The sequence below is a fragment of the Ambystoma mexicanum genome, chromosome 10, assembly GCF_040938575.1.
Source record: "Ambystoma mexicanum isolate Mex_15411 chromosome 10, UKY_AmexF1_1, whole genome shotgun sequence".
Lineage (NCBI taxonomy): Eukaryota > Metazoa > Chordata > Amphibia > Caudata > Ambystomatidae > Ambystoma > Ambystoma mexicanum.
The window spans coordinates 1,512,614,771-1,512,635,688 of record NC_090932.1 but is presented as its reverse complement, the minus strand read 5'-3'; the positions used below and the strand labels follow the sequence as shown (position 1 = coordinate 1,512,635,688).

Genomic DNA, 20,918 nt, shown 5'->3' with positions numbered 1-20,918 from the left:
TCGACCAGAGCGATCGCTGCTACTACGGCGTTCTTGTCGTGTGTTCCCCTGCTGGACATCTGCAGGGCTGTTACGTGGAGGTCGACGCACACCTTCACGAGATTCTTCTGTGTCAACCGGGATTCCAGGGAGGAGTCCAGAGTCGGCCAAGCAGTGCTGCGCAACCTGTTCGCCTGAAGGTGGGCCTGGTGGGGAGATAAGAGTTGCTTAATGTTGAGTTTATGTAATGCGTATTGTTGAGCCTTTTGCCACCTCCCGTGGTTGTGCATGTGTGTACTGCTATGTATCTTATACTCATGAGCATGTGTATCCATGCTAGTCCCCATGCTGGTGAAGGAACAAGTTACTTACCTGTAACTGTTGTTCTCCAGCATGGGTCTGGCATGGATTCACATGTGAACCCTCCCTCCTTCCCCGCTGCGGCTCTTCACTTGGTCATACTGCCACTTTACGTGCTACCAAATCTGAGGATGGCTGCCAGGGGAGGGGAGACAGTCATTGGCTGTGGGCAGTATGACCCAGAGATCAGTGATTGGTTACTACTAAGAAAGACAGATCAGAAAGAAAAATAGATACTGATATTTTTCTTTACCGTTGATTCCCAGCCTGATGACGGGGAATATTCATGAGCATGTGAATCCATGCCAGACCCATGCTGGAGAACAACAGTTACAGGTAAGTAACTTGTGCCTTATTTAAATCTAAGGTGCAAATAACTATTAGCTGAATAAATTGGTAAATGTTAAATCCTATTTAGTTTTTCTAAAAGCACGATAGAAGCAAGCTCTCTGCCAAAAGGAATGTGGCCTTGCGCTAAAAATTGATTACAGGCATTGCCATGGTGTTTGTGCTAGCACAAGCACACTGACCAGCTGTCTGTCAAAAACTCATGTATGCTAAAGTGGGATTTTAACATGCTCAATGCACGACATGCAGAAATATGAAAACAGGTTTAAAAGAAATTACAGGACCACATAAAAATATGAGTACAATGAGTGGCGTATGAATGAAAATTAGTTATAGAAATGTTTAGTTTTCCTGGGGCTAGGCCTCAATGTTTGTGTAAAAGTCTGCAGGGCTGCAGTGTGTGTCTATGTAAGGTGACAATATGTTAAGTAGTATAGCCTGAAAGAAACTGCTGATGATGAAGAAAGAAAGACTGGAGCACCCTTTGTATGGAAGCAGGATGGTGGCTGTTGGAGCCATGCCCATATCCAGTGACCAAGCCAAGAGTATAAAAGCTCCTGCCTGGCTCCAGTTTGCAGGAGAAAGGAACGTTTGAGGGACAGAAGAGACCGTTCAGGGAGCAGAGTTCTTTGCCCCATCTTCATTTCTGTAAAGATTAAATTTGTTATCCTTGCAAGATAGACTCTTGGCCTTACTCCCCTAGAGGGGTGCACTTATTCCGGTGTGATCATAATTGGGGATACCCCTGTAATTCGGGCCTAACCGTACAACCCTATTGGTACAAGGCTGTAACTTCATGCATGTGACAAGTCTCTAGTGCTTGAAACTCCCCTTTGCGTAGATGCAAACAGCTGAGCACTCCTTGGTGTGTTTCAATGCCTTGATAAAATTGATTGCTCACCCCCTGCTGTGAGGGTCAGAGCTGCTGCAGACAAAAAGATTTTCACTGTTGCTCCCTGGGAATTTCAGTTGAATGCAGATTAAACAGGATTATCCCTCCATAACCGCCAATTAAGGAAATGTACATAAACGTATTATGTGAGAAACCTGAAGGTGTCTCCCTGACTAGTCCCGGGGATCTGTCAATCAGGTGGCCAGGACACAGCCATCGCTATTTGATCCAGTTTCTGGGGTTGGCCCAGTGAGGGAGAATCACCTGGAGGGTTGGGTCCTCGGGGAGTGGAAGTGGGACACCGACGGGTGAGACGCGGTATCTCGCTTCTTATTGCACCTTTTCCCCATCATACTACGTAGGGAACCCTGAAACTCTACCCCCGCCCCTTTTCCGACACAAACACTTTCATGCACTACGATAGACAACAGACTAACACCTAAGCCGTTTATCTGACATGTCCCAATACAAGGGTCAGGCAAAGTCAGGCAATTGACCAGAATCACACACACACACCTGACGGTCTGCTTTCCCCACAGGGATAAAAGGTGGAGCACATTATGAGCCAGGTAGACCGCAAGGCGAGACAGCTAACCAAGCATGGCAGTTCAAGAGGAGGAGAAAGGCAGCGACAGCCGAAAGGGCAGCAAGGAGAGAAGCAGCCCTGCCCTTTCTGACCCAGACCCGCAAAGCCTCCGTGGAAGGAATCGTAAGACTGCAAACAGTAGCCAGCGTGTGCTGCAGTAGATGTCAACGGTACACAGAGAGAGACGCCTTCTACTGTGGTACCAGCCTTGACTCCAAAGACAAGAAACGCCAAGCGGTTCATCACAGCCGGTGAGTTGAGGGGAGAGCCGATAAGAAACTGAACTGTGTTGAACGAAAGTTGCAAATGACAAATTAAGGGAAGTTCAAAGAACTGTTAAAATTAAGGGAAATCCAGCTGCAGAGGTGTCTGGCACAATGTGGTTGATCCCACGCTTGTTGAAGCTACCGATACCAGAAGGCCCTTGGAGATCCGCAAGGAAAAGGTCAAAGTGGTCATTCAGGGGTATAGCAAAATCCTCTGTACAGTCGAAAATATTTGACTGACAAACCATTGTAAAGCTGAGGGAGATGAATCCCGGAAAGTGAGAAAGCAAAAGGAACATTGTGTTGACGCGAGTGAACCCAACAAAGGGAGATCCACAGTGAATTGTTTAAAAAGACATTAAAACATACGAGAAGGATCTGAGCCCGGAAGAGGGGGTCCAAGGGTGAAACGGCAACACCCACCGACATGTGAAGGTAACAAACCAAGTTGTTTGAATACAAGCCCTAGTGAATCCGACGGAGGGAGGGTGAGATTCGACAGGGGTCTGAGCCGGAAGAGGGGGACCCAGGGAATAGTAATGATCACCCCAAGTATAATCTGAAAGGAACTTCTGTTTGTTTTTGTGGACATAACAGACCCTCGGAAAGCAAGATACGGAACCACTGAAGGTCCCGATATCGCTAGAAACCTTTTGGCAGATCTGAGCCTGGAAGAGGGGGATCCAGGGGTGAAATGTCATCACCCAATGTACATACAGAAAGGAACTTTTTGTTTATTATTTTGAACATAGCATTCAGATAGCACAGCGAGTAGAGCGCTCGCTTTGACATCAGTGCAGAGCCCACCGAGGCAGGTTCGAATCTCGCCAGGGCCAGACCCAGCCTTTCATCCTTCCAAGGTCAATAAATGAGCACCACACACCGTGGGTAATAATAAGCAGCGCTCAGATGCCTGAGGGTTCATAGCGCTATATAAATGCTAAATTAATTATTGTTATTAACATATCAGGTCCTCGGAGGCAAGAGACTTTTTGTAGAAAAGAGACTTAACCACTGAAGGTCCCGATACCTGAGAACAGAACTGTAGTCTTGTGCTGGGAAAGCTCAAGCGTGTGCTCTGCTCTGGAGTTCCACTTTATCCCGGGCTCAAAACGTGGGGAAGGGAAGACCCCTTGCCTACTACATCCTGACTTAGAATTTGTGAATACTTCTTTCTTTCTTGTGAACTCGATCCCACCCTCTTTTTGTATTTAGTTGTAAGGAATGGAAAACGTTTGTTTTTTTAGTATAGGCCCTTTTTATTTGACAAGACGCCACTAGGACTGCCTTATTATTATTTGATGGTCATAGCTAGCTCCCATCTTAGATTTAGGTTTAGATTAGGCATTTTTCCAACCTACCTATACAGTTTAATGAACACCCTTGAACTGTGATCACTTGTTTGTCTTTACTGTTTCCACCATGAGTTACGTACAATTATGAGCAAAAAAAGAGCCATTTTATGAGGACATATATGCATGTTCAAAGAGCTAGTCAAAGAAATGTTTTCAGCTTTAAGTGAACTGTCACTGCTAATTTCTGAACTTGGGTCATGTATTTTGCACACACTGCTAAATCACATTAAATGTTAAGCAATATTTCTGTGTAATATTTTATACTTTTTCTCTTTACAGTTCTCCTTCACAAGTTTACTCATTTGCAGTTCCTTTACAAACCAATGTGCAAGTTTCCACAGGTGGCTATAAACAAGGGGACCCAATTGTTACAGACACTGATGTGTATTTATCTATTCCTCAGGTAAATACTTTTTTTTTAACATTATTTGTCATTTAAAAATACTTTTTAGGGTAGGCAGGCTGACCACTAATCATGAAAACCAGAGCTCTGAATGGGCACCATGAATATGCATGAGAACCATTTCACTTTTAAGGAATTTAGCTGAAGATTTGCATGTGCTGTGTGAGGGATCAGAATTGGGAGGCAGACAACTTGGTATAATTTTACACAATATGCCATTTTATTAAATCGAAATGGTTTGATAAACGCTTCACTATCCCTAACCTAACGTGAATTTTCCTGCCTATCAAAAAACTAAAGTAAACACTCTTACAAAAGGAATCTGTCCCTCACACTTATACTAAAATCAAACTCATAAAGGAAATGAAGGGCAATTGAAATTTAGACCCAATTACTCTATATCCTTGCAACCTGGGTTGTTTCCCCTTCCCCAGATTCAAAGCAGGATTTTCACTTAAGGTCAAATAAGTTCCTTTTTGTAACCAATTTTGATCATAAAGTTCTTCTGACTCCAAATGTTCTCCAAGTCTTTATCATTCCACGTATAGCAGAAGTTCAACACAACTTCTTCTTGAGAAGCTAAATAATTTTATAATTCTTCTATATCAACAATAAAGTATGTCGGGATAATCCCACAACAATTTATGAAACACTTTAGTGACTTTTGCCTGTTCGTCTTTAACCACAAAACCTTCTACCACAATGCAGTACTTCACTTACTTCTTCCTGGTCCACTAGCCTCCCAGGGCTACCACTAAAAGGTCCCTATCCTGGTACACTTGCCTGCCAGGAAAAAACAAACTCATAACACTACTGTTAGTACTCTGTGGTGAGGTCTACTTCAAATAGGTAGGAAAGTCTTTACCTTTCAATAACTTCGACATTCACAGCTCATTTCAGGAAAACGCATTACACATTGATGTTGTTCATTCCACTCTTGATTTTGCCACAGGCAATGCAGGTTATGCTTCATTCCCCCTTAATACTTTATATTAGGAGGGGCCTTCTTCTGCCACTTCTGTTTTCCCACTTGCACATCAGTAAACTTTGACACTGCTTCTTTCTTACACCTACTTCTCTTTGGCTTAGGCAATGCTTGCTATTCTGCTTGACTATTGCCTCTCCCTTATTTTGGCAACAACAGTTAAATTCTTCCTGCAACAATGTTCCCTTCTTGTTCAGCCAACGTGAATTATAGGCTCTGTAAATGATTGCCACCTCTTCACTTTTTCAATGCTGGTTCTGATTAGCTTGCTTCTGTATTGCCCCTTCTTTGCTTTGGTAATGATGTTTGTAATTAGTAGGCTTTTGGCAAAACTGTTTTTGATTAGCTTCCTTTTGTATTGCCCATTCTTTGTTTTGGTCAATGTGCTGACTTTCGTAACAACAGTTCGAATTTTTCTCTGCTTATCTCTTGGTAAAGTTTGTACTTTGCCACCCTGCTTTCTTTATAGTTCAATATTCAAAAACATTGTCAGAAATGAGTCTCATACGGAGCGTACCGGCATTACCTTTCACTAGTAAAGTTACTGGCTCTTCTACATACATCCGGGCGAACTGTTGGCACAGCTCACTCTGCTTCTGCCTCTGCCTCTTTCTTTCAGCTTCCTGTGGCCCGTGACGAACGGGAAAGGAGCTTCCCTCACTCCTCATGTTTACCGGTGATCACCAGCCACCGGTACACTGAACGCCAATGGGAGAGCCTCTCTCTCCTTCAGGAAACCTTGGCACGATGCCGCTTTCCACTGCGCGACTTTTGCAATTTAGGTTATAAACCTGGGCGACCCTCCCAGGACCGCCATCTGCTTTACAAATGGCAACGTCTCCGGCGTCTCCTCTCCAACTTCTGCGTCTCCTGCAAATGCAACGGGTGGTTTCTGCAACCCTACCCTCTTGTTCTAATGGTCGGCACCTGAGGGGGCCTTATATATTCAAAGATCCTGCTCAGGTGTGGGTCATTAGAACCACTAGACTGCATCTTGCAGTTTAGTGCCTATGAGTCACACTCCCTCGTCTCAGTACTTAGGGCATTGTGGGACTTGAAGTCCCCAATGTGAGTTTCGTTTCTGTCTTCCAAAGGAAGCAGTTAAACATTATCGGATTTATGCTGTTTTTTAAATGAACTGGTATAAAAAGGTTTTAGAGGAATGGATGTGTGGTTCATATTTCTTCTGTCAGAAGCCAAGGTATTAATGTTTTGCTTCCCAACTATATAATTTCCCTGGTATTCATAAGTCTTTTCTACCCTCTGTGGGGATATCTTTATGAAACGAAGTCTGACTCTATCTGGCACCATATAAATCTGCCTCTCTGAAGAAGACAAATACTGCGTCTCTCCTAAAGAAAATCCTCTTATAACCTGGGGGGCGTGCGTATCTCCTCTGAGGTGATCCACCCAGGTAACACCGAACCCCTGGGTTAGGATCAGGTATAGCTGCCTTCACCTGGCCACCTGGGAGGAGACTTTAGGTAGGGATTTTGTGAGAATTCAGCAGGCTTCTTCACAGCTGGTTATTCTGAAAACCCCAGTGGATTAATCAGGTTGGCAATTTGAGGATCCAATTCCTTCTGTTTGTGACGAGCCGAAATGATTAGTTTTGCTTCTAGCTTTCTTTCATCCAAAGCCATCTAATACTAGCTGTTCCTTGTCTGCCTTCATATGTACTCTGACAGAAATGACCAAGCGTTTGGTACAGCTTGGGGAAAACCCCTTTAAAACTTTAAAGACAGCCCTTCTAGGTCCTCATTGTAGAGTGAAAGGTGCTGTGGAACCTTATAGGCAATTGTACACAGCCTGGTGAAATGTTCATCGTTTTATCCCATTTGCAATGCCAGTGTAATCCACATGGGGCTTCATCTGTCCACCTTAATCTAGGCAGACCTAAGTGTGGTTGAAACGTCCCTAGTATTTGACTGAACTCGGATTGAACTTTACCCATTCTGTATCACCCATGTGCCAAGTGGAGACGTTCATAGACTGTCCCAGAAGAAAGCCACTTAACCTCAAATCTATGGCAATCATAGAATTACTGCGTCCAACTACAAGCGCATCTCTGAAAGAAAATATACAAGAAAAGCTTGGGATTCATATATCAGATCAGATTACTTGCCATCTGGGCTGTGTGCAGAGCATCGGTGTGTAAAGGCACACGTCATGAAAGAGAAGATTGCTGGCAAGGTATGCAAGGTATGGGAACAATGTAAGCCATTGCCTTTGACATCCATGTTTAGCCTGCAGATCATAGGCTTCGGGCCATAGTTTGCATGGAAGCTGAGTGAGTGAGATCATTCTTCATCCCAGATATCAGTGTTTAACCTGCAATACATAAGCATGGATTGAAATAAGGATTTGTTGAGCAGGTGCTGAAAGCAGCTCATAGGTATTGGGCATCATCTGGTAAGCAGGAGCTGCCTCTGGTGAACTGGGAGCAAATAGCTAGTGAGTGACAAATCTTACTTCTACATGATGCAACCTATATCCTTTTGATCATTATATATGATTCATTATGATGGAAGTGTATTCTTAATGTGCCTTAATGCTGCTTTAGAAACATCCCCAAACACCCAGAGTAAATGTGATATAGGTATGTTTGTATGGCACCTGTTGGTCTGGGGGATCGGGAGGGGGTGAATCGTAGCTGTTGATTTCAAGCTAACTAGGATCATCTAGGCTACAAGTAGGCGCTAAATAACTTCCAGCTCCTGTCAGTTTTTCACCTTGCATGAGGCACAGTTGCCTCAGCCACCAATTTTTCAGAAGTCGATATGTTTAGTGTAATTAAATTAAGCAATTCCACGACTGTAACATGAAGCGCTATAATAAATGTGATTGCCTGAACAGGTAGATATGTTGGCCCAAGTTAGGACTGCTTCTTCTGTGTTCGAAATCTCATTTAGTGTTTTGAGCAAAAACAGGCTCTAATCTTTTTTTACGGACCATCTTTGGTGGCTTTTAAAGTGCTCATTTTGTTCATTTTCCTTTGCAGTTTATGAGTGGATATTGCATCAGAAAAGCTCCAGTGGCATTCCTTCAGAATTTTGATGTTACATGCATTAGTCCTCTTACATATGAAAATATTGGAGCAGTGTCTCCACTGAAAATAAAGGATGGTAAAGGAGGTATGTAGTACATTCACTGCATCTTTTAAAACAAGGTTTACAATTTTGCATCCCAAAATTCAGGGTGGTTTTGTGTAACATTTTAAAATAAAACGTTTTGCAGTTGTTTATCCTAGTAGCGACCAAAATGTCAGCATAATGTGTGATAAGTCAAGCATACAAGACTGACAAGAGGATGTGGTTCAAGTGAGTTTATTACCAAAAAGGAAACCAAATGACCCTATGGCTATGATGATGGTTTCCTAACTTCAAAGAAAAGAACAAACCTGGGTACTCATCAGGATGTCTCGCAAAAATGTCATCTTCTGTCCAAAACCTATTCTATCCTGTGTTTGCCCTACCACTACAACAAAACAATGTAACTTGGCCTAAGTAAATTAACTCCCCGTATAACTCCCAGTATACTTCTGCTTCAACTACCTGGTTTCTGACCCTCACCCAATGTGTCTTTGGTTCTCTCTTTTTGTCTCAAGGTAGGTGTGGCCTTTTGCTATAGTTCATCAAAATAAGTAATGCAAGTCCTTCTCTTTCTTAAAGAGAGACACTCCTGGTCTTGAGGAAAATGTCCTTGTAATCTCGCCAAGTTCACAAGGTTCAAAAAGAAAGTTTGCCAAGTTCACCTCCAAGTTCTTTGGGTCAGCCCATCAGGAACTACTTGGCTTCTCGGGCCGTATCTCTCCATGCTGCTTTCACCACCTTCTGGTTCCTTGTCTGGACAAGCTCCTTGAGGGCGACCCAGCTTCTCTTGCCTTAATGTTTAATCGTTTGCATTTGCCCCCTCATGCAGTATTATCGGTGTCAGCCGCTCGTAGGCTTCTTGGCTCCTCTGGCCATATGTCTTGTTTGCTTTCACTCCTCATGGGTTATTCTGTGTCGGCCACTCATAGGCTCCTGTGTGCCTCTCCTCCCTCCCTTAAAACTTATCTTGCAACTATTTTTGAAGGAACTCCAACAGGTACCATTGTTTCTGGGTTCACCTCTCATCGCTGGCCGTTCAACTGTTCTCCAACGAGCCACGCACAGGAGAAGGCAGCTTCACCAGTTGTTGTGGAACTGCAACTCTGATGTCTCTGCGGTTGGGTTGTATGCATCGGTTCCTCTTTCCTGCAACTGGCAAGACTTTGGTATCTGAACTACGGGACACCCGTGAGTGCCTGCAGCAATGGCAGACTTCTCACATGGTTCGGCAGTTCTGCGCTTCTCTGGCTCTCCACCTTCCTGGACCTTACGCCATTCCATGGGCTCTGGCTTTCCTCTGACCTCCATGTTCTTGGTGTGGTCCTGCCTCCAGGGAGGCATTCACTTCTGTGTGCTCCAACATAGGTTGCGGTCGCCTGCCTGCAGGCTAGTTCTCTTGTCTGGTTATATAGGTCAAAGGATCGACTACAAAGGATCGAATGGTCAAAGGATCAACGCAAAAGGACCGAAAACAAAAGGATCGAAAACATGATTTGTTTATTTTTTTACATTTTTTTTTGAGGGGGGGGGGGGGGCGGTACCCTAACCGGTCCTTCTTAAAGCACCTTGACCATTAGGGTATTGTTAAAACCCCAGAAGCATTTGGGACTCTGAATGAAAGGGAGATGCAACAGTATCTTTGCTTGGGGATTCCCTGTCCCCTAAGGGGGGGTGGTCACCCCCAGTGAGATCCCGCTTACCCTATCCCTTAGGGACTGTATTGCATAGTGGGCTCACCTCCAAATCGGGCGGCTCCCTGGATTCGTTACAAATGACAGGAATTCCATTAAATGTACGTTTATTTTTCCCCATACCATTGGAGGCTCTTCAGATCCTCTGTGGTTATTTGAAATCATGTGCCAGTTTCTAAAAGCTTTTTATGAAGGTTTTTAATGCAGAGAAACGTTTGGTTTTGGAGCATAAGTGGCATATAAGCCACCTCACGATCTAAAAGTATAGGTGTGGGTTTTGAGAGATAGATGGATATGGACTATAGAGGAGAAGGTGGAAGGAGGATAGGCAGATGTGTACTTTAAATACTGTCTCACTTACTGCACACCCATAGATATTGCAATGACAATGGGTTGCCCCGCTAACTACCCTCTCATGCCTGCCTAAAACACCCCCATGGAGGATTCCTTTATCCTGAGCTTAGCCAAGAGAATGCCACAAAGGTTCATGTGGAGTAGCCAACACTGGCTGGCTGACTACCAGAGTTTCAATGTTGCCATCTACCCTCTGCTTTAGTATAAAAGCTGGCACACTGCACCAGGAATATTGTCAACTGTTGGTATGGGAAACTGAAAAGTCCAAGACAAACGGACCCAAGGACGACGTGGAAGCTCTGTACCAGCATCTTGAGGGACATAAAAAATCCAATAGTGAGCTCTTCTGTCCAAGACTCCTTTTCCCTAATCCAGTGGTGACAACCGGATCCATTCTTCAAGGGGCATTTTTGAGGCTCTTCATTTCTCAGGGCTTGCCTGTGTTGCTTGACCTCTGGAACCATCCATCGCAACCTCCGGTCACCTCAGCATGAGCATCCCCACTGCAGGAGCCTTTTAATGACAAAGCATCTGTACAGCCTGTTAAGATGGATTTCTAAAGTCAGCCCTGGGGGGAGGATTTTAGGGTGCGTCCCTATTTATGGTAAACCGGGAACACACAGAGGTTAGCCAAAATGCAATCAAGGAAGGTAGATGAGCAGTGAAGGCTTAGTCTCAAGAAAAGTTTAAATGTGTTCTGGGCCAGATTGACTCCACAAGGAACACCACCAATAATTCAAGTCGGTAAGTATATAAAATACAATTATTTATTAGGCTTTTCTAATCACACAAAGCATAAACATCCCAGGTAAGTATAGCAGTCATATATATATAATGCACTAGTGTGAAAGCCTGTGTGAGGTGAGCCATTTTCAGTGTGTTAATGTTATTCCTAAGGCACCAGCTCCCTCTAGCAGTGACAACAGGCAAAGCAGGCAATCTCTACTGTGCATGACTACATCGGACAAACAAACACCTGTCCTTTTATTATATTTATTATATTGTATGATATTCATCCAACTTTCTCTCCCTAAATATCTCTCTGCTAGAGTCCTTCGGTCCTCTAGCTCCAACTCTCTGTAGATCAGACGTTTCTTCAAGCAGAGAGTAGGGGGGTCGGGGGGGGGACTGCACCTTCTGTCTCTACACTTGCATTGTCCATCTGTCACAAGGCCAAGTAGGACCATTTATGGTTCCCCCCCTTTTTGGTCTTGTGGCGCCTTGAACCACTTGTGTATAGGTGCCGTACAAATGCCCAATAAATAAGTAAATACATTTTAGAGATCATATCACTTAAATGGAATAATCACAACCCAATTCACTCTGTCTTATGAAGTCCAGCCCTAAGATGTATGGGGCCTTGTGCCTGAAAAGGCAAGTTCTAACTAAGGTTTCCCCAGGGAAGTGGTGCGAACCAGAAGGACTCGGACTAAGATGAGCCATGTTAATTGGAAATGAAAATGCCTATCTAGCCCTGCTGCTGTGAGGGAAGTTCCCTGCCTAACCAACTATAAATAAGGATGCTTTTCAAAGTCTAAAAGCAATAGTCCTTAGTCCAAATCCCATTAGCTAATGTGTCCCTACCACTTAGGAAATAATATAAAAAAAAAAAAGTACAGAGCAGTAGCCTCTATCCTGGTCTTCTGCCAGGCCCAATCGCTTCGATAATTTTTCATTCGGTTTTAAAAATGTTGTCAGTTTTCTCGCATTACAGTCCTCAACCTCTCTGCAGGTTCTGTATGCCAAATCTCACTTCCATATGGTTCCCTCTTTCCAGGAAGAAAAGGTTTTCTTAATACAATTCTACCATTTCAAACTTGGTAATTGACTATGTTCTTGTTTAGTACTTGAGGATTGGAACTCTCCAGGTTCTCTGTCTCTCACTGTCTCCTGTTCTGTTTGTCATATTTGGTGGTTACTGGGTTTTCTCGATTCCTGTAATCCTTTGGCTTTCCCAGCCTTGAATATTACTGTCTATGTGTTTCTCATGACTCTCCAAAGCCCTCTGGTCCTCTGATAGGCTTATTTCAGCTCGACCTATGAATGGCATCTGTCTGCTTGGGTTTTTCAGGTGCCCGTAACCCTTGTGGTTTTCCCAGCCTCGTGGTTTGCCCCTTTCAACAGTGTTACCTCTTTGGGTGCGTCGCTTCCCTTCCATTGCTCGGAAGCTAATGCATTTCTCTTGTGGAGCTCGGTGATCTGGGCTCTCTGCTGCAGTCTCATCCCAGCGCCTGTTAACTGGCCCCAGGCCCGACGGTTCTCTTTACTGTGTCTCCTTCTTGACCAGGGCTTGTTTGCCGGTCAGGAAACCAGGCTTCTGGCGTCTTGCGAGCGATTTGGTCGCTCCCCACGCTACCGTCACTCCGCGATCTAGAGCAGCTCTGCCCCTCCAGGTCATCTTCCCATCAGAGACTCGCCTCTGCGTAAGATTCACTCTCATCCATTCAAGGTTCCTCATAGTTTTATGTATGTCATCACAAACAAAAGAGGGGTGTGTCTTTGAGTGTAGCGTTCACGCAGAATCCAGCATTACCTAAAGGGATTGGGGTTGTTTGCCGTAACGGAAATGTTTGCGACCGAAAAGACTGTAACTAACTTGACCGTTACGGTCAAACAACCCGTAGATTAGGAATACACTACACCCCGGCACCCCCCCCCGCCCTCCCAAATGTACCTATTTGCGGCACACCTCCTTGGCTGCTGCTGCTGACGACCCCCTGCGACACTGGTTCTCTGCACTTACGTGCTTGAGAACCAGCACTGCAGGATCCTTTCCTTTTTAAAAAAAAAAAATCTTTATTATTGGGACACGGTGGACACCCCTGCAAGCCACAGTCCCATTATAGCGAACATGTGGAGCGGGGGACACCGCCGCAACCCCGTTCCCTATGTTTGCTATAATGGGTTCGAATGGCATATTTTTCGTACAGCCTAAATTCAGTCAAATATGCCATTCAGTCTCTTAATTTCGGTCTTTTTTGCTATTTCCAGCTAAAGCCAAAGAGAATGAAGAAGTGTCACTATTCGGTGAATCCAAAACAGGGTTAACAGTATTTCCAATTCCCGTTTAGACGGATAATGTGTTCTGGACAGGGAGTTCCTCAACGGAATGGGAGTCCTTGTCCCCAAGACCAGAGTCACTTCCAGTGAGGTCTCACTTACCCAAACCCATAGGAAGTGTCTTGCTGAGCAGGCTCACCTCACTAGCCTCGAAGGCGGTGGCTCTCCTCTGGGGAGAAGAGACAAATTGTACAGATTCATCACAAAAGATATTTCTGAACTGATGCAGTGGCCCGTGGTGGCGATTGAAAAGTAAGGTAAGTATTTACTTCAAATTAGATGAGTAACCCACTCCATCCTGTTGCAAATGTAGGTCTTGGGACCACATCCTTCACTCTGGTGTGGCGACCAAAGGCAAGGCCAGAGAGGGTTAGGACAGTAATAGGTATATACACTTACCGCATACTCTGATTCTTCCAGGTGACACTGCAGGTCTTCTGGAATTCACTGGGACTCCAATCTTCTGTCCTCGTTTCGGATGAGGGGGAGTCCAGCGTTTCCAGGTGCAGGTGGCACTTTTCAGGTTGGGAGCTGGTTGCGGTTCTCACCAGACTGTTACAGGTAACTTCTTAAAGAAGGCCCCCAAATGAAGAAAAGATGCCAATCTCAGAGATACAGACCTTTCAGGACACCTCACGGGATTGCAGAAAGATGGTTCCAGTGGAGATCACCACCTTCAGACAGCAACAGGCGCTCTTCCCGCGGTGAACACAGAAGCAGCCCCAGCTCCGCTTTGATTGTTGTAAGATGGCTAACATAGCGAGGACTAGTGTCTTTTGGCATATGCTGAAGATACTGTGAGTCCCAAGGCTCTGCTGGGAACAGCAATGGCTGCAGCGCGGCAGCCCAAAAGGGAGCTGGTCAGTCATTCAGGTGTTCCAGGGACACTTTCGAAGGCTTCCAAGGGTTGGATCTGTGAGCAGAGGTCAAGCACCAACGAGAGTCTTCTGAGATCAGGCAGAGTAGCTGGGCCCTAGCAATAGAGATTAAGTAAAATGTTTTGGACAGCACCCATCATTTCTGTACCATAGCTAATGCAACACACCTCTTCAAATGTTTAGGTGGGAAATCGCTCCAGTACAGAGATTTCTAGAAATTAAGCTTTATACCTACGACAAACAGTGTTACCCTCCATACCTTGCTCAAAATACTCTGGCCAAGTGACACAACTGAAGCAAATATGAGAACCCCACATCCTTCAATACACATTCAGGGCATTTCCCAAAGCCAATCTCAAACTTCTTCCAGCGCCCTGGTGTCATGTTTGGTCCAATTAACCATCTATACAGGAACATATCAAGGTGAGATGGCATGGATGTTCTTTAGTCATCCCACATGCTCTCTTCTACTTGCCTTCTGGCTGTTCCATCCATGTGTCTGCTTCCCAATCAGTATTCCCTCTTCCCATCCTCTTTTTTCCCTGTATTTGTAGGTTATCTGGCCAGGCGCACACTTTCCATCGGAGCATCCGTCGATCGGTCGCCTCACAGGTCCAATCCGATGTAATGGCTTCTACAATTCTCCAGAACAACTGTCCATCCACTTCTGTTTCATTGAAATGCACTTCAGTTTCTTTGACATCTGCCCTGAATGAAGATGTACTGCAGCCCTGGACATCCTGGGTGCTAAGACTACCAAACCCGAAACTTTCGCTCTGCACCTTCACTTGGGCCCTCTTTGCTTGCAGCATGTTGCCAAATCTTTTGAGAGACATTGGATGAATAGGTTTTGGTCAATCTGGTTTGAGTGAAGCAAAACAAATGGCTTCGTACATGATGGAAGCCTTAGTCCAACCCTGCGGCATGTCCACAGGGACTGGCACCAGGTGGCATGATAAGACATGTGGCTGATTTACAAAACCTTGTGATGCACTGATGTAAGGTTGGAATTTTTTTTAAATTTCATTTGAGGTTTGGAGATATTACATATCTATGGGATGCTACATCTACCTGTAACACAACTGGAAATCCACTCCAGAACTGCAAAATTACCACTGCCATGATGGGATTAAAAAATGTCGGGTCTTTGTCTCCTGGTGATACGTGTCTCCTCCACCCCCAGGTTCTCTATAGCACAGCTAAATCGCAGGTATGTAATGCCCAGCCACTTCTTGTCTCAGCTTACAATTTTAGTGACGTAGTTCCTGGCTGATTCTCTGCCTTAAATCTTCACAGGTTTTATAGACATGCACTCACTATTGGTAACCCACACTAGAGAGGCAGTATTTAGTTCACTGCTTCCTTATAGAGCATTATAGTGCCCACGTTTAGAGGATTTGGATGGTCTTACTATTTGAGGAATCTCTTGTGCCTCTATCCCTCGCTCATTGATGGAATTCATGTTTTGCACACTATAAAGGCTGTCTCGGCCTCTGTGCTCCAGATAAGATTTTGAAGTGGGAATATTTTACTGCCTATTTTTTTTTAACTTTGAGAGTGAATGAGAACTCAAGATTAAAAGTTTCTCCTTCACAGAAGAGTGCAAGGTGTGCAACATCCAGCCGAGAAATGCAAAATGTTGAAACTGTAGGGAAATCATTATCAAGAGGCAGTCCACATCATGACAGAAAAGCAGGTTTCTCATGATTAACATATCAAGCACAGAATGCAGTGGAACAAAATAGAAGAGATGAGCACTAACATGCTTGAGCGTCCCTTGCCTGCAAAAAATATGTACAGCAGCAACTTAAGCTGGTTAACGCTTTGCTTATGCAGAACAGATCAGCGTGAGTAGGAGCCATTCAGACTCCAACCCACTCCCCCCCACACAAACCAGGGTAACAGCAATGAAAGCTTTGATCATGTAGAACAGGTGGAGTGGATCAGTGCAAAGTAAAGCAAGGGTAGAAGATACTCTCACAGAGAACACATGAGGACTGGGTCCCTGCTGTATAAACTCCCTTCACATAGAACAGGTGCAACGTAGGCTTCACAAGTGAACACTCCCCCTTCTAGTATAGAAAAAGTAGGACTTTGAGCTCGGTAGACCATTCTTTCGTAACATTGTCGGTCAACAGCACAAGTTTACCACAAATAAGTTGTTGGTCACAGCAGTAAAAGTTCCACTTGCATAGAGAAGAAACTGTATGAGGAGGAAGGAAAGCTCAGGGGCAACGCGTTTGTCTTGGAAGCAAGACAACGCAACACAGGTTTGATACCCGATTCCGCGCTTATAACCACTCGCTTGTATTAAGAGCGTTATAAAAGAACAATTATAATTATGGAGCAGTTTAAGCACCCCCAAACTGAACAGGCAAATGAGGTGCCTCAGCAATGCAAGCTACACTTGCATAGAATGGGAACAGCTTAGGCCTCATAAGTCAAAATTCACAACAGAAAGAGCATGCCCAGCAGGGGCTGAGCGATATATTCACTTTTCACATAGAATAGGAATAGCATAACAGCAGTGTATGTACCACCCAACTAGGACAGGGACAGTTAATTGCTTCTACAGGGAAAGCTGCACACAGATGGAAGCAATATAGCTTTGCTACCGAGTAGTTCAAATACATAGACTAACTCTGCCTCTGGAATGCGAAAAGCTCCACATAGTAGGAATTTAGTAAACCCTAATATGTAGGGGTGAGTGAAATTTTCACCTGCGAAACGTGCAGAATCTGCACTTGAATCCACTTCTGCCCCTTCCACGAAATCAGCATTACGTGCCACTGCCACGGAAATTTTGCCCGGTTTTGTGTTTTTTTGCACAGAGCGTGGCGTTTCATTACCATGTTCGTTTTTTGTAGCATGATGAGAAACTTCTGTGCAAGATTCATGCAGCGACACAAGATGAGTGCGGTTTTTTGATTTGCGATAGCTTCATGCCGCATCATGAGAAACTTTGCGCAGGTTGATTTTTTCCTCCATGCTAGGCTTGCCACAGGAGAAACTTTGTCCGGGGCTTTTTTTGATCCATATTAGTTTCATGCAGTACAAGAAACTCTGTGCGGCTTGTTTCGGTTCGCGAGATGGCATGAGAAATTTCACCCTGCTGTTTTTGATTCAAAGGAGTGGCAGAATGCAGCAAAATGGATCAACATTTTTCAACCTTTGAACAACAAATTATTTGTGTACCAATTCCCAGACCTCTACAGATGGTTCAATTCCTGAAGTTAGTCACTATGTTGAACTGTGCTGCACCCTATATTTAGCCACTGGGTTGAACTGTGCTGCACCCTATAGCTAGCCACTTTTTAACTGTGCAGCACCCTATAGTTAGCTTCGCCACGCATTGAGCTGTACTACACTCTACAGCCGATTTCATACAAACTGGAATAGCGACTGAGTGGGGTCCTGCTCCTGGCTGCAGTCAGGGATAGCTGCTCTGTGGTACTCTGACCTTTGGCCTGTCCTACCTCACTACCACCTCGACCCTTCCCCTACCTGGCACATGTAGTAATGCTTTTCTTGACACCCAATAGCCACAGTGTATCCCATTGAAAACCACCCACCCATAACCCAGACCCACTGAAAATTCACCTAGACTATCAACAGACGGTACAAAGAAACTCCCACATTATAAGGAACTTGCAAACCAAACAACGGCTCAGAAACCGACAAAGAAGGTTGACAAAATCCACTGAATATCACATGAAGGCTAACGCCTCTGTGATCCAGAAACATATACACCAAAAACCCATCCAAAAGAACCCGAAAGAAAAGCAAAGAAGGAAATTAAACTATAGAAAGAACCTCACATTGGCATCTACCACACTTGGAACAAAGCCATAAAACCAGTCGAATAAAGAGAAAAACCACAGACTCACAGGAAGAAAGAAGTAACTGAGAACTACAACAACGCATCCAAGTACTGAAAAGAAAACCCAAGGAGCCACATAGGCAGAACCTAAAATCAACAAGTGACCACTTTGGCACAAAGCCACAAGAATACGCTAAAATAAAATAGTACGTGGGATGCCGCCAGGGGGCGCACAGGCAATGGCAGCCTGAGCATACTGCTCCAGCCTAGCTAGGGCGTTAAGAGACCTGAGCACCCCCTTTAAGTGCTTCCCCCGGCAGTACAAAGCCGAAGTCTGTGGTGGCAAGACCCCGGGGTACCCCCGGGTGAAATCCTGAGACTCGGGGGTCCCAGATTGCCTGTGATTGAGGTGCCCCCGGGCTGGGCCGCCTGCATCGGAGATCGCGCCTCGGAGATGCGACTCAGGAGGCGGGGCATTGGTTGGAGAGCGGCAAGAGGGAGCCTGCGGAAGGAGAGGTGATTCAGTGGGGAGGCGGTTGGGGGCTCACTGGACGTCCCCGGGGCGCTCGGTGCCTTCGGGCCCCTATGCCCCCTCCCGGCGGAGAGGACAACAGCGGGCGCGCATCCCGTAGGTGGAGTGTCCAGAGGCCAACACACGGAGGCGGGCAGGGGGACCCGCCGGGGCTGCGCGGTGGGCGCCGGGGTGGGCCTGGCCACCCCCAATCCGCCAGAGAGGACACCAGCAGGCGGGCAGAACAGACGGACGGCCCCTTCGAAGTGGCGAGGGAGCGCCGGGGCTGGCCTGCACCCCTCCTCCGCCCAGCACTGCTGGGAAGATCGACTGGAGGGGAGGACCAGAGGGGAGCAGAGCGGGGGGAGAGGTTCCAGTGTCCCCTCTGGGGAGGTTTCTGAGGGGTCCCCTGACACGGGATAATAAGTACTGGTGAGGACCAGGCAAAGGGGGACCCTCTGTCGTGGGGGTCCCCCCCCTACAGACGTGGAAGCAGCCTCGAGGAGGTGGAACAGGTGCCCACTAGACGTTGGCCCTTGGTTTTCGAACAGAACAAAGGGGCCTCCACGGCCACACTCACTCAGGAGGCAGGGACAGGAAAGGCGGGGGCATCAAGAGAGAAGACCCCTCATCGCTCTCCGGAAGGGTTGGGGGGCTCAGGAAAGAGGTGGGCCTACAGCGCCCCCTCCCTGCAAGCAGAGCAACATCGTAGTTACTGGACTGGATGGTGGCACGGCAGCTCGGGACGGCGGAGCCCACCTGCGGACACTAACAGTAGTAGAGGTCACTGAACGACGGCTGCCCTGGCCCCGGTCTCTCCCAGGGTGCATAACATCCGCTCCCTTGAACTCCCACTGCAAAACCACAGGCAAATTTCGGCAGAATCTCATCAAGGTGGACCAGCAAGACTCCCCGAGGTGCCTGACTTCAGGGTCGGCGGGGACTGGCCGGGAGGGGGCCCTGGTACTGTGGGTAAGGAAGACCCCCAGGGGAGGATACAGGCACCGCTGACGCTCCCGAAGGGATGCACTAGTAAAAAGTGACCAAAGGGGGTGGGCACCACAACTTAGGCCCCCAGAGGCCACACAATTTAAACTTCCTACAATCCCTATCCCCAGAGGTGTAAGCACGGGCCCACCCGGACCGTGACCGACCTCCATCATAAAGCTACATGAGTTGGAAGGACATTCTACAGGGGTATCGTTTTGAGAAGGCAGAAAACACCCAGAATAACCTGGCCTGCAAGGAGGGATCAGCCCAGCAGGGAGCTATCCCGATGGAGCCCTCAGCAATGGAGAAGGGCTTTGCCACCGTCCTCCAAGAAATAAGGGACATGTGATCAGACATCGCCCAGAAGCTGGAAAAAATGGACCAGAGGGTCGAAAAGGCCGAGGACAGACTTCTCCAGCTTGAGAACAATCAGTCATCCTCTACAGCTCTGAAAGAACAAATTGAAGTGAGGTTGGCGGCGCTGGAAAAGAAAGACGAGGAGAGATCCAGACAGATGGACGGTTTTGAGAATAGGGAAAGGAGGAACAACTTAAGGTTTTTCGGGGTTCCGGAAGCAGAAGGTGAAACAGAAAGGGACAAATGCCGAGTGGTGAGGGACATAATAAATCTCCTCTTTGGAAATTAACTAACAACGGAGCCTACGATAGACAGGGCGCACAGGGCAGGGGGCAGATCAGGGGGGCCCCCGATCCATCCCGGTGCGCTTCCACTACTTTACCGAAAAAACAAAGGTGCTCGAGGAGGCCAGGAAAGACCGGGAGATCATGGATAACGATTCAAAAATAGCAATCTTCCAGGACCTCTCAGCGTATACATTGGCCAGACGGAGAATGTGTCGCCCCTTGACCCAGTTCTTGAGGGAGAACGGTGTGCGCTATAAATGGGGATACCCCTTCTTCTTGTCTTTTGAATATATGGAGCAGAAAGTAACCCTGGTCACGGAAGAAGACATAAGAGGAGCAATTCAAGACTATGTGGAGGACCCGAATGCTCAGAGGGGGCCCATGCGGGTGTCAGTGGTGGGGGCAAGAGGACTGGAGGGAGTGAAAAGCAGAAAGAAGGTGTTGGGCGCCAAGAAATACAAGAAACTGAATACACCCTCACCATCAAGGGATCAAGGGCAAAGTAGCCCCGAAGGATGAGGTAAATGATATCATGGCTTTTAGCGGGGCACGGAAGGAGGGCACGAGGAAAATCTTACAGACCTCGGTCCCCAAGAACAACTAGTAGGATGAAGACAAGGGGGGACTGCTGGCTGAGGGAGGAAGGGGGAGCTCAATGATACATTTGTATTTTGAAGCAGCCTAACGATTGGTGGACATGCTGG

General features: G+C 46.3%; 1 protein-coding gene across 1 annotated transcript in view; it reads left to right on the top strand.

The window, feature by feature from the left end:
- Positions 1-20,918, top strand: part of TCTN2 (tectonic family member 2) — a 794,052-nt gene that overhangs the window by 357,643 nt on the left and 415,491 nt on the right. The window contains exons 7-8 of the mRNA XM_069619693.1: positions 4,066-4,189; positions 8,176-8,308. Coding sequence (XP_069475794.1) covers positions 4,066-4,189; positions 8,176-8,308 — 257 coding nt within the window. The remainder of the gene's footprint in view (positions 1-4,065; positions 4,190-8,175; positions 8,309-20,918) is intronic.